Source organism: Callithrix jacchus, chromosome 6, assembly GCF_049354715.1.
Source record: "Callithrix jacchus isolate 240 chromosome 6, calJac240_pri, whole genome shotgun sequence".
In the NCBI taxonomy this organism is placed as follows: Eukaryota; Metazoa; Chordata; class Mammalia; order Primates; family Cebidae; genus Callithrix; species Callithrix jacchus.
Window position 1 is genome coordinate 144,290,734 of NC_133507.1, and position 14,867 is coordinate 144,305,600.

Below are 14,867 nucleotides of genomic sequence, written 5' to 3' on the forward strand. Positions count from 1 at the left end.
TGTATAGTCTTGATCTTCTTACTATGGAACACCACTGACACTGGTGCTCGAAGCAGGTGGCTTACATGCCTATGTCTAGTTTATAAGCAGAGTATCTGTGTGTTCCTTATATAATTCAGCGTTAGCTGGATTCCTCTAGCCACTAGTTTTACTCAGCAGCAAATGTTGAGAGTCAGTCGCATCTGCACAAGTGCTTTTGACATCTGAATGCAAATATGCTGATTCTCAGTTTGGGTCCATTGCTCCTGCATCTCTTACAGAGGAGGAGAAGTTGCTTGTTGGGACTTTCAGGTGATAGCCCTGGCTATCTACCTTGCTTGGTCAAATTGTTTCTTACTGTTCTAATTTAAAAATAGGTAGAAATCAAAGTTATTCATTTCACAAAAACTCTTAGCACCATAGTTGTGGTCATGAGTCTTAAAGCCAAGTCCTACTATGTCTCAGGTGCATGCTTACATGTTGTGAAAATTCCTCCCAGTACGGTATAGACCTAAGTGTCTTCCCCTTCTCTTTCTTCTGTCTCCCCACTTAAAAAATGTTTTGAGATAATCAGATTCTGGTCTGGGGAATGAAAGGTTTGGACTAGCAATTCTTGCATTAATGAATCCTATTTCCACCTATGACAACAAATCGTCTATGTCTGAGTGTGATCTAATTTCCTTGCTTTTCTTCCTCCCTCCCCCACAGTATCCATTTGTGTTGGGACTGGTGATGGCCGTGGTGTTTTCCACCTTGGTGTGTCTCAGCAGGCTCTACACTGGGATGCATACGGTCCTGGTAAGGCTTTGGGGTCTGGTCTTGTGGTGATGGTTTGAATGGTGTTATGGTCACTGTGTCAATATGTTTCTCATACTACTCATTTATAAAGTTGTTTGCATGTGTATTGATATTTCTCATCATGCCCATGCAGTAAGTAACTATGTTCAGGTTCATGTATGACAATAGTAATGAAACATTAAGATAATATAAATGAGGCTGAGCTACACCAAACCCTCAAGATTTTGAAAAATGGGCTAGAACAGCGTTGGAAACTCCAATCATTTACATTCACATAGGTTTACTAATGATGCAGCAAGCAGTGCAGGAAAAGCCCCCCAGCTCACAGACACAGGTGAATAGACGCGGTTCCCCACGTAGGTCCTCATACTCAGGGGCCTGAAATCAGGGGCTCCAGTGCCCTTGCAGGGTAAGGGTCCCCCCAGGTCAGAAGAGTGCAATTGTGGCTTCGCTTCCTTCCATACTGTTTTAGGCGGAGGCAGTGGTGGGAACAGAGTCCCATCTGCATTTAAAGGTCCATCCACCCTTTTGCCATATTAGAAATATTTTCCAGGGCTGCCATGATTAGCACAGTTGAAATTCCCTGGGAATTCAATTTCCCAGCCTGTTCACAGCTGCCTTGAAGTTACAGAGCATAAGGCTGGTTGTGGTTGAACACAGGAGCGCTATTGATCATGGTAATGGGTGCAAGAAAGACTTCTTTGCAAAGAAATGGGCCCTTACTCATTGTGTGTTTATCTCAGCTCTGAAGCTCAAAAGTTAAGTTAACAAAAAAAACCTTGCAGGGAAAGGCCTACACCCACGTCAGACTTTTTGCTTCTTCTCTCTCTGGTCCCTGGTGTGGGATTTTTATGGGAAATGTGGAAGTGGGGCAGCAGAAGCCTCAGAGTGAACAGATTGGGGAGATCATTTGTCAAAATGAACAGAGGCCAAAGTAACTCAGAGAAGGGGGCTTTGGGAGGGTCTGTCAGACAGCAACATTACGCTTAAAATGCACAGGCGGGTGCTGAGAGCAGCTGACTCAAGGCCAGGCCTCAGAAGAGGCAGGCAAGTCTCCAAGTTAAGGAATGCTAAAGATCTCAGGAATCAAGACAAATAATTTAACTGCAATTTTTTTAAACACACTAAAATTCCTGCCATAAAACCCCCATGATGAGCTAAATAGTCATATTTTAAGTAAAGACAAGATCTGACCCTGTATTTGCATGCCCCTTGCATCACCTGCTTCACCTCAGCCGGGCCCTGATCTGGGAGCTGTTCGGGTGAAGGCAGGGCTCAGATCTTGGAAATATGAAAGGAGCAATGAAGGGCCAGTCTTGTAATTTTACCTTCCAAGGCACATCCTTGATGTCCCATACCACGTCACAGCACACTGGTGGCTTCTGAGATAGAGAGGAGGAAGGGAGGAGGGCGTTCTCAATTTGCTATACTGCTGCTTCGTGCTACCAAGAGGTTCTTTCCAAATATGTTCAGGGACTTCAATATGAAATGAAGGTGAACTCTCAGGTTCTCTGGCATCTCTTTTCTATCTAGGGCTACTTTTAAATTTCTGTAGGCATTAATAAAAAATGATCTTGGCAATGATATACTGGATAAAGAAAATGTGGGACGCATGCATCATGAAATATTATGCAGCCATGAAAAGGAATGAGATCATGTCCTTTGCAGGGACATGGATGAAGCTGGAAGCCATTATCCTCAGCAAACTAACACAGGAACAGAAAACCAAATACCACATGTTCTCACTCATAAGTGGGAGCTGAACAGTGAGAACACATGGACACAGGAAGGGAAACATAACACACCAGGGCCTGTTGGGAGGTGAGGGGAGGGAACTTAGAGGATGGTTCAATAGGTGCAGCAAAGCATCCTGGCACACAAATACCTAAGTAACAAACTTCCACGTTCTGCACATGTATCCCAGAACTTAAAGCAAAAATTTTTTTTAAATGATCTTGAGAACTCGGGTTGAAGTTAAAATAAAAGTAAGCCCGAGCATGTGCAGCTACAGAAATGAATAAAGAGTCCACAAAACCCAGCTCACTAGAAACACAGCTACAGCTTTTTCCTTTTAAAGTGAGTTGTGGGGAGGGTAAGCAGATATTTAGGGAAAGGTAAGTTAGGCCTCTCATCCAGATGCAAGGAATGGGTCCCGTCCCCCTTTTAGGAGCATTTGTCCCAGAAGAAGCTGGAGCAACAGGCCACAGCAACCATTGTTCCCAACTCCATTGTCCCATCTGTTTTGTCAGGACCCAGGTCTTCTTTCCTGATTATAATTTTATTTCATAAAGATCTTAGACGCTGACTCAGGCAGGCTCAGACCCAGGTACCAGTCAGGTTACAGGACCAGAGCATGGCCTAGGGTAAAATGATGAGTAATTCCTAATAGAAGAGAACAGTTGGTTTTAATAGTAGGATAAGGTAGAATTATAGATTCGTAGTCTTTATTCAACAGCAACTTACTCAGCCCCTACAGGGTGCTGGGCTTGGAACTAGATCTGGGAGCTCTTGTGGTAAACAAACCTACCCCACCCTTCTGGTGTCCAAGTCTGCTGAAGGAGACAGACGTCTATGCTGCTGACTACCTGGCATGATGATATGGTTAGGATGGAATAGCTGGATTGAGCCAACTCGTAGTGTGCCCTTTCCCCGGGCCCCTCGCAATCTCTAGGGAATTTCTTTTACAGTCGCTCTTTATTTTTTATTTTTTTATTTTTTTTATTTTTTGAGACGGAGTTTCGCTCTTGTTACCCAGGTTGGAGTGCAATGGCGCGATCTCGGCTCACCACAACTTCCGCCTCCTGGGTTCAGGCAATTCTCCTGCCTCAGCCTCCTGAGTAGCTGGGATTACAGGCACGCGCCACCATGCCCAGCTATTTTTTTTGTATTTTTAGTAGAGACAGGGTTTCACCAGGTTGACCAAGATGGTCTCGATCTTTTGACCTCGTGATCCACCCGCCTCGGCCTCCCAAAGTGCTGGGATTACAGGCATGAGCCACCGTGCCCGGCCTACAGTCGCTCTTAACCATAGCTGCATATTCAAACCCCATGGGAAGCTTTCAAAAAAATCTCTCTGAAGATATTCGTAGCCCCATATTCAGAGCAGCCTTATGCACAACAGCCTAAAGGTGAACCCAAGTGTTTACTGACAGAGGACTGGATAAACACGGGGTGACATCCAGGCTAACAAAGAGTCATGGTGGGTTCAGTTCCAAAGCATCATAATCAAGTGAATCACGCACGTTTTTGTTTCTCAGTGCATGTAAAAATGATGTTTATACTATTCTGTTGTCTAGTAAGTGTGCAATTGCACTATGTCTAAAAAAAAGCAATGCACACATAATTTCTTAATTTAGAAATCATTTATTGCTAAAAAATGCTAACAATTATCTGGGCCTTGTGTGAGTCATAGTGTTTTTGCTGGTGGAGGGTCTGGCTCGGTGTCGATGGTTGCTGACTGATCAGAGTGGTGATTGCTGAAGGGTGGGGTGGCTGTGGCAAGTTGTTTTTTTGCAGTTGTTTGTTTTTTTGAGACATGTCAATCTGTCACCCAGGCTGGAGTACAGTGGTGTGAATCTTGGCTCACTGCAATGTCTTCCTTCCAGATTCAAGCAATTCTCATGCCTCAACCTCCCAAGTAGCGGGGGCTACAGGCACGCACCACCACATCTGTCTAATTTTTGTATTTTTAGTAGAGATGGTATCTCACTATGTTGCTCAGGCTTGTCTCAAATTCCTGGACTCAAGCAATCATCCCACCTCGGCCTCCCAAAGTGCTGGGATTACAGGCGTGAGCCACTGTGCCTTGCCTGGCTGTGGCAGTTTCTTAAAAGAGACAACAATGAAGTTTGCCGCATCAATTGACACTTCCTTTTAGGAAGGATTTCTTTGTAGAATGCCAGTGCTGTTTTATTTCCTTATTTTTCTCCCCTTTACATATGACAAACCATGTGATGATATTTGATAGGCTTTTAGCTGGAGTAGAACTTTCAAAATTAGAGTCAATCCTCTCAAACCCTGCGACTTGCGACTTCTTTACCCACTAAGTTTATGTAATATCCTGCACTTCCTTGTCATTTTAACAATGTTCACGACATCTTCACCTGGAGTAGATGCCAACTCAAAATACTACTTTCTTTGTTTGTCCATAAAAAGCAACTCTTCATTCATGTTTATCATGAGATTGCAGCCATTCAGTCGCATCTTCAGGCTCCACATCTAAATCTAATTCTAGTTCTCTTGCTATTTTCTTTTCTTTTTCTTTCTTTCTTTTTTTTTTTTTTTTTTTTTTTTGAGATGGAGTCTTGCTCTGTCACCCAGACTGGAGTGGAATGGTGCTATCTTGGCTCACTGCAACCTCCACCTCCCGGGTTCAAGCCATTGTCCTGCCTCAGCCTCCCAAGTAGCTGGGACCACAGGCATGCACCACCATGCCCAGCTAAGTTTTGTATTTTTAGTAGCGGCAGGATTTCACCACGTTGGCCAGGCTGGTTTTGAACACCTAACCTGATATGATCCACCCAACTTGGTCTCCCAAAGTGCTGGGATTACAGGTGTGAGCCGCTGAACCCCGCCTTTTGCTTTTAAAATCATATCTGCAGTTACTTCCTCCACTGAAGTCATAACCCCCTCCATGTTAGCCATAAGGGCTGGAATCAATATCTCCCAAATTCCTGTTAATGTTGATAACTTAACCTCCTCCCATGAACATGAATCACAAATGTTCTTAGTGACATCTAGAATGGTGAATCCTTTCCAAAAGGTTTTTGATTTACTTTGTCCAGATCTATCAGAGGAATCACTATCTATGGTAGCTTACAAAATGTGCTTCTTAAAAAGTAAGACTTGAAAGTAGCAATGACTCCTTGATCCCTTGGCTGTGGAATGGATGTTGTGTTTAGCAGGCATGAAAACAACATGTATCTTGCACATGTCCATTAGAGCTCTTGTGTGATGAGGTGCATTGTCCATTAGCAGTAATAGTCTGAAAGGAGTCTTTTGTTCTGAGCAGTAGGCAAAACAATGGGCTTAAAATATTTAGTAAATTGGCTGGGCACGGTGGCTCACACCTGTAATCTCAGCACTTTGGGAGGACAAAGCAGGTAGATCACCTGAGGTCAGGAATTCGAGACCAGCCTGGCCAACATGGTGTAACCCTGTCTCTACTAAAAATACAAAAATTAAGCGGGTGTGGTGGTGGGCACCTGTAATCTTAGCTACTCAGAAGGCTGAGGCAGGAGAATTTCTTGAACCTGGGAGGCGGAGGTTGCAGTGAGCCAAGATCCTGCCATTACACTCCAGCCTGGGGCACAAGAGCGAGACTTCATCTCAAAAAAAAAAAAAAACTTGGCCGGGCGCGGTGGCTCAAGCCTGTAATCCCAGCACTTTGGGAGGCCGAGGCGGGTGGATCACGAGGTCAACAGATCGAGACCATCCTGGTCAACATGGTGAAACCCCGTCTCTACTAAAAATTACAAAAAATTAGCTGGGCACGGTGGCACGTGCCTGTAATCCCAGCTACTCAGGAGGCTGAGGCAGGAGAATTGCCTGAACCCAGGAGGCGGAGGTTGCGGTGAGCCGAGACTGCGCCATTGCACTCCAGCCTGGGTAACAAAAGCGAAACTCCGTCTCAAAAAAAAAAAAAAAAAAAAAAAAAACTTAGTAAATTATGCTTTAAACAGATGTGCTGTCACCCAGACTTTGTTATTTTCTTTCTAGAGCACAGGTAGAATAGATTTAGCATAATTCTTAACGGCCCTAGAATTTTCAGAATAGTAACTGGGCATTGGCTTCACCTTAAAGTCACCAGCAGCAATAACCCCTAACAAGAGCATCGGCCTGTCCTTTAAAGCGTTGAAGGCAGACATGACTTCTCTCTGGCTCTGACGGTTCTAGATGGCATCTCCTTCCAACATAAGGCTGTTTTGTCTATGCTGAATCTCTGTTGCGTAACATGGCCACCTTCATTGATGACCTTAGCTAGGTCTTCTGGATAACTAGCTATAGCTTCTCTATCGGAACTTGCTGCTTCGCCATGCACATTTATATTTTGAACACAGCTTCTGTCTTTAAACCTCATGAACCAAATTCTGCTAGTGTCAAACTTTTTTCCCGCAGCTTCCTCACCTCTCTCAGTCATCATGGAGACAGCTTCCTTACCTCTCTCAGTCATCATGGAGCTAAAGAGAGTTAGGTAGGGTTTTGCTCTGCATTAAGCTTTGGCTTAAGGGAATGTTGTGGCTGGTTTGATCTTCTATCCAGGCCACTCAGACTTTCTCTGTATCAGCAATAAGGCCGTTTCATTTTCTTATCATTCATGTATTCATTGGAGTAACATTTTTTTTTTAAATTTTTTATTGGATTATAGGTTTGGGGGTACATGAGCAGAGCATGCAAGACAGTTGCGTAGGTACACACATGGCAGTGTGCTTTGCTTTTCTTCTCCCCTTCACCCACATTTGGCATTTCTCCCCAGGCTATCCCTCCCCACCTCCCCCTCCCACTGGCCCTCCCCTTTTCCCCCCAATAGACCCCACTGTTTAGTACTCCCCTCCCTGTGTCCATGTGTTCTCATTTTTCATCACCCACCTATGAGTGAGAATATGCGGTGTTTCATTTTCTGTTCTTGTGTCAATTTGCTGAGGATGATGTTTTCCAGATTCATCCATGTCCCTACAAACGACACAAACTCATCATTTCTGATTGCTGCATAATATTCCATGGTGTATATGTGCCACATTTTTCCATTCCAGTCTATTATCAATGGGCATTTGGGTTGATTCCAGGTCTTTGCTATTGTAAACAGTGCTGCAATGAACATTCGTGTACATGTGTCCTTATAGTAGAACGATTTATAGTCTTTTGGATATATACCCAGTAATGGGATTGCTGGGTCAAATGGAATTTCTATTTCTAAGGCCTTGAGGAATCGCCACACTGTCTTCCACAATGGTTGAACTAATTTACACTCCCACCAACAGTGTAAAAGTGTTCCTTTTTCTCCACATCCTCTCCAGCATCTGTTGTCTCCAGATTTTTTAATGATCGCCATTCTAACTGGCGTGAGATGGTATCTCAATGTGGTTTTGATTTGCATCTCTCTGATGATCAGTGACGATGAGCATTTTTTCATATGATTGTTGGCCTCATATATGTCTTCTTTCGTAAAGTATCTGTTCATATCCTTTGCCCACTTTTGAATGGGCTTGTTTGTTTTTTTCCTGTAAATCTGTTTGAGTTCTTTGTAAATTCTGGATATCAGCCCTTTGTCAGATGGGTAGACTGCAAAAATTTTTTCCCATTCTGTTGGTTGCCGATCCACTCTAGTGACTGTTTCTTTTGCCGTGCAGAAGCTGTGGAGTTTCATTAGGTCCCATTTGTCTATTTTGGCTTTTGTTGCCAATGCTTTTGGTGTTTTGTTCATGAAGTCCTTGCCTACTCCTATGTCCTGGATGGTTTTGCCTAGATTTCCTTCTAGGGTTTTTATGGTGCCAGGTCTTATGTTTAAGTCTTTAATCCATCTGGAGTTAATTTTAGTGTAAGGTGTCAGGAAGGGGTCCAGTTTCTGCTTTCTGCACATGGCTAGACAGTTTTCCCAACACCATTTGTTAAACATGGAATCCTTTCCCCATTGTTTGTTTTTGTCGGGTTTATCAAAGATTGTATAGTTGTATGTATTTTGTGTTGCCTCCGGTGCCTCTGTTTTGTTCCATTGGTCTATATCTCTGTTTTGGTACCAGTACCATGCTGTTTTGATTACTGTAGCCTTGTAGTATAGTTTGAAATCTGGTAGTGTGATGCCCCCCGCTGTGTTCTTTTTGCTTAGAATTGACTTGGCTATGCGGGCTCTCTTTTGGTTCCATATGAAGTTCATGGTGGTTTTTTCCAATTCTGTGAAGAAAGTCAATGGTAGCTTGATGGGGATAGCGTTGATTCTGTAAATTACTTTGGGCAGTATAGCCATTTTCACGATGTTAATTCTTCCTAACCATGAACATGGAATGTTTCTCCATCTGTTTGTGTTCTCTCTGATTTCGTTGAGCTGTGGTTTGTAGTTCTCCTTGAAGAGGTCCCTTACGTTCCTTGTGAGTTGTATTCCAAGGTATTTTATTCTTTTTGTAGCAATTGGGAATGGCAGTTCGCTCTTGATTTGGCTTTCTTTAAGTCTGTTATTGGTGCAGACGAATGCTTGTGATTTTTGCACATTGATTTTATATCCTGAGACTTTGCTGAAGTTGCTTATCAGTTTCAGGAGTTTTTGGGCTGAGGCAATGGGGTCTTCTAGGTATACTATCATGTCCTCTGCAAATAGAGACAATTTGGCTTCCACCTTTCCTATTTGAATACCCTTTATTTCTTTTTCTTGCCTGATTGCTCTGGCTAGAACTTCCAGTACTATATTGAATAGGAGTGGTGAGAGAGGGCATCCTTGTCTAGTGCCAGATTTTAAAGGGAATGCTTCCAGTTTTTGCCCATTCAGTATGATATTGGCTGTTGGTTTGTCATAAATAGCTTTTATTACTTTGAGATACGTTCCATCGATACCGAGTTTATTGAGGGTTTTTAGCATAAAGGGCTGTTGAATTTTGTCAAATGCCTTCTCTGCGTCAATTGAGATAATCATGTGGTTTGGAGTAGCATTTTTAATTGCCTTTAGGAACTTTTCCATTGCATTCTCAATATGGCCGTTTGGCATTAGAGGCTTAGCTTTTGGCCTATCTCGGTTTTTGAAATGCCTTCCTCACTAAGCTTAATCATTTCTAGATTTTGATTTAAAGTAAGAGATGTCAGCCAGGTGGCTCACCTGGAATCCCAACACTTTGAGAGTCTGAGGAGAGAGGATTGCTTGAGCCCAGGAGTTGGAGGCTGTAGTGAGCTATGATCGTACCACGGCACTCCAGCTTGGGTGACAATGAGATTCAGTCTCTAAAATAGATAAATAAATGAAGTGAGAGACATGTGACTTTTCTTTCAGTTGAACACTGAGAGGCTATGAGGGTTATTAATTGCTTCAATATTGTTGTGTCTCAGAGCATAGAGAAGCCAGAGGAAAGCGAGAGAACACAGAGACACAAAATGAGCTCAGACTGCTGGAAAGGTGGTGCTGATAGACTTGCTGGTTATGGTATTACCACAAAACTTCAATTTGTTAAAAGACACAGTATATGCAAAGTGCAATCAAGTGAAGCACATGCCTGTCCACATACATTGGAGTATTAGTCAACCTGGAAAAGGAGGGGACTTCTGACACCTGCTGCAACATAGATGAGCCTTGAAGATATTATGCGAAGTGAGATAAGCCAGTCAGAAAAGGAAATCTTATATGATTCCACTTACGTAATGTACCTAGAGTAATCAAATTCATAAACACCAAAATTAGAATGGTGGTTGCCAGAGGCTGTCAGGGAAAGGGGGAGTTATTAGTGCGTAGAGTTTCGGTTTTGTAAGATGAAAAGTATTTTGGAATTGGACGATGATGTTGGTTGCACAACATAAATGCTGTTAACAGCACTGGATACTTTGAAATGGTTAAGGTGGCAAATGTTAGGTCGTGTGTGTGTGTACATATTCATAGATATATGCAGGTGGGTCCTGGGCTTTGGTATTTTTTTAAGCTCCCTGGTTGATTTTAATGTGCAGCCGGAGTTGAGAGTCATTGATTGGCTTAATGATCCATGTTTAGTGCTGGATATGGGCATGCTCCTGAACAAAACTGGGTTGGAAGGTGGAAGGAAAGTGGAGACCGATACTCTGTAGGCACCCAGCATCCACATGTACTTAAATGCCATGAGCGTCAAAGCTGTGTGCCATCAGGGTGTGCCCTGATCCACCCTGATCGCATACAGCTTTGATGCTCATGATGTATAAAAGTACATCATTCAGGTGGCTGCCTGCTTTATAGTAATGCTCTATCTGCATAAGTGGGATTTGCTTATCCCACCACTTAAGAAGTCATTCCTTGTCAGATGAGGTTTGGTGCCCCTGTCAAAGCTTGCTGACAGGCTCCAGCTAGGCTCCTGGGCTGGCCCCAGTGAAGCACGGAGAGGCATTAAACTTACACGTTTGTGTCATCATTCTCACCAAACCAGATCTGGCCCCACCCCGGGGAGGGCATCCCTGTCTACCGAGATACCCAAGCAAGAAACATGGGCGACACCCCAGCCCCTCCCTTCCCTCACCTCCATCAGTCAGGCGGAATCCATTCTGGATCCTAAATATGTCTCAAACCTGTTCTTACACCAGTGCTAGGAAATTATTTCCAAATCTGATTATGCTGCTCCACACATGGAGGGGAAGTTTCTCTATCTCTTGCTGGATATGAATGATGATGCAGCCCCAGTTGTGAGCAGCAGCCATTTGGCAATGTTTGGGGAATTGGCATTTGAGAAAAGTCAGTACTGTTTATGCCAAAACATTGAAATAAAACACAGGGGCCTGGTGACATCACTGGGTGACTCTACCACCCCAAGGGCCACCCCACCTCTGGACTCACCATTCAAGGTAAAACAGAGTTCCCTATTGCTGAAAGCAGCTTTTACTGAGGTCTTACATTCTCTCATGGTGAAAAGCATTCTATGTGAAGTGATAATTTACAAAAACAGTTTTTTGGTGTATAATTTCATGTTCTCTTGGTTTGAACAATAAACCAGTTGCAACCAGCTGAAGAAAAAGAGAGAGAAGGAGGAAAGGGAGGGAAGATAGAATGTATTTGAAGGACTGGGGTAGCTCATGGAGCTCAGGAAGGTGTCAAAAAGCCACGCCTCAGGAGGAACCAGAAGTGGGGTTGCCTAAGGAGTGTCATCACCTTCCCACTGGAGTGCCACCATTCTTGTATCCCAGCTCCCAACAACTCTTCCCTCAGATCAAAACTCTAACATATGGAAGTGAGACTTCGGTTGGACCCAGCACTACCCTTTGACTGTTAGCCTTGGCAGGGGGACAGGGTCACAGAGCAGAAATGGAAGCTGAAAGCCACCCCTGTGGGATGTGAAGGCCGTGTCCTGTGAATAGGGACTGGAAAGAGCCCCATCAGGTCACCACAATTGAGTGTGCCCAAAACCAACTGGTTACCACCTGCATTCGTCAGGACCCCTTGAATGCAAATAGCAGACATGAACTCAAACTAGTTTAAGCTTACAGGGAAATGTATTGATGTTTATAACCACAGTACAAGAAGGTCAGAGGGGTGACTGGCACTGGGAGAGTGGGACCCCAGGCCTTGACCTTCACCAGAAGTTTCCCACACTGTTCTTCCCCAAGTTCATCTCTGCATGATGGATTCATGCTCTTGGGTTGCCATCCTCCTTGAGGTTAGAATCTTGGGCTTAGTTTTTTTTTTTTTTTTTTTTTCTGTTTCACCCCTTAAAGGACTTCAGGGAGGAGAGTTTCAGGGAAGATCTCTCATTGGACGCAGCTGGTTAAGAAGTCCATGGCTGCGTCAGATGCTGTCCCAGGGGTGATGGAACCAGCCAGGTCTGGAGCCACCTGTGTGAGCAGTGGCTCTGATTGGCAGCAAAGGTTAGGGTGGGGATTGGCATACAGGAGATTTGGTTCTCTAAAATAAAGTGCCTCCTGTCATCAGAAGCAGGGAAGACAAAGCCCTGTGATATGGTTTCTACATCTAACTATAGCATGGCATTTTTCCTACTTTTTTTTTTTTTTTTTTGAGAAGAAGTTTTGCTCTTGTTGCCCAGGCTGGAGTGCAACGGCATGATCTCGGCTCCCGCCTCCTGGATTTAAGCGATTCTCATGCCTCAACCTCCTGAGCAGCTAGGATTGCAGGGATGTGCTACCATGCCTGGCTAATTTGGATTTTTTTTTTTTTTTTTTTTTTTAGTAAAGATGAGGTTTCTCCATGTTGGTCAGGCTAGTCTCTAACTCCCAACCTCAGGTGATCCACCTGCCTTGGCCTCCCAAAGAGCTGCAATTACAGGCATGAGGCACTTCTCCTGGCCATTTTCCTACTCTTTCAAAGGCTCAAAATGTGGACCTAAAATTGTGTTTGTGGAGGAAGGAGGACTAGAACAAACCCAGAAGACGAATCATACTATAATCATGATGCCCTGAACTATTCAACTTACACAAAACGAATGTTAAGCTCTTTGACTAATAAAGCAATCATCCCAAATATAGTAACAGTAGAATTAGGCAGAATTTTTTGTTGTTAGTGAATGTGTGAAATATAAATAAACAGCGAATACTTGTTCCATTATTTTGCACACAACCTAGCTGAAATGCTGCTCTATTTTATTGTCCCTAAACTGTTTGATCTTTGGATAATTATACAGATACTGTTTTATTTGCTGATTCATTTATTTTGTTTTCATACCAAGTTTTGATTTAGTTTTGGTTGGAGTTGGAGAATGTTGAAAAGGCTTCTCAAACACTAAATTACCTGCAGACCATACAGAACTGTGTTCTGGCTTTGGACTACAGCATTTTTGTTGTATTTTTTTCATGTTGTTTAAAAAAATCTACTTCAAACAGCCTTACTTAATATGGGGGGAAAAGCCAATTGCAATATAAACTGCACCCTACCAAACCTTACTTTCTGTTACACCCTGTTGGATAAGTTACTGAGATAAAATGAGAATTTAGTTACGTTTCTGCGTATCAGTCACTATTTATTATGTCCATTGTTTTCTCTTTACCCTGGGGAGAAATATTTTTACCCTTTTGTAAAAATAGAGAATTTTTTCTGGTTTAAAAGTAATGAATACTCATGGGGAAACATTCGTTCCCTCTTGGTTTTAAGGTTTTTTAAAAAAGACAAAATAAATCATTTTTTAACCACCAAAGGAAAAGTTCAGACACTCATTGTTGGGATGAGGTAAAGGGAAATTGAAGGCATTTTATGCTTCTGTATTAGTTGAATCAAAATTAGGGCTTAGCAGAATTTCCAGCAAGAATTTTGGTATGTATTTCTAACTACAAACATAGGCAAATTAATTTTTTTTTATCTTCTTTTCCAACACTATTGAAAAAGCCATAGTGCGGGTGCAGTGGCTCATGCCTTTGAGCATGGTAGCCCAACACTTTGGGAGCAGTGGCCAGCACTCTGGGAGGCCGAGGCAGTCAGACCACCAGAGGTCAAGAATTTAAGACCAGCCTGGTCAACATGGTAAAACCCTGTCTCTACAAAAATACAAACGTTAGCGGGGCATGATGGCAGGTGCCTGTAATCCCAGCTACTCAGGAGGCTGAGGTGAGAGAATTGCTTGAACCCAGGTGGTAGAGGTTATAGTGAGCCGAGATTACACTATTGCACTCCAGCCTGGGCAACAGAGTGAGACTCCATCTCAAAAAAAAAAAAAAAGAAAGAAAGAAAGCCACAGAAGGGGCAACCGTTTTCATCTGTTTTACAAGTGTGGGATGAATCAGCTGCTCAAAGTCTAGGATGGGAGCTGGATGAGCCTTGAGTACAGACTGCAGGAGATGGATAAAGACAGAAGTTGGTCAGGCACCAGAGTGAGGCAGAGGTCAGAGGTCCCTGCATAGCAGAGAGCCACAGTCAAAAGGGCTGACAGGCATTGGGTCCATCTGTATCAGACCAGAAGCCACTGTGCCACAGTGGAGAAACCAACTGGCACCTGACATTCTGCAGCCTGGGACCCGGGCAACTGCTTCAGGCTGCTTCAGCATGGTGTGTTGTCAGACCTGGAGGAGCTGATAATTAACTGATAATTAGCCTAACTGGGGGTCCCTCAGGAGGGGACCTCTCTGAGGTTAATGGCCAGGCAGCTGAACAGACTAGGACTTCAGAGATGGTCCATTGGGAAGTGGGTGGTTTATCACAGAGGGCCCAGAAGTGCCACTTAAATCTCAGCATGATGAGCGGGGAGCTCAGTAAAGGCTTAAAGTCTGGGTGGTACTGAGAATGCATCCACTTTTCCCAAATAAAAAGCAGCCACATTTAGGGATAGCACATATTTGAGGACTAACACTACTGTGTGTTGTATTTGTGTTTCTAGGCAAGTTCCAGTTTCTACTTAAGACTAAAGGGTTGATGAAATCTTCCATAGCCAGGCTCCATCTGCTTCTTTCTTTTATTAGGTGTTTGCCTTTTGGATTATATAGTATGTTACAGGTAG

General features: G+C 43.4%; 1 protein-coding gene across 1 annotated transcript in view; it reads left to right on the top strand.

Moving 5' to 3' along the window:
• SGPP2 (sphingosine-1-phosphate phosphatase 2) overlaps positions 1–14,867 on the top strand; it is a 150,204-nt gene that overhangs the window by 113,638 nt on the left and 21,699 nt on the right. The window contains exon 4 of the mRNA XM_002749830.6: positions 688–777. Coding sequence (XP_002749876.4) covers positions 688–777 — 90 coding nt within the window. The remainder of the gene's footprint in view (positions 1–687; positions 778–14,867) is intronic.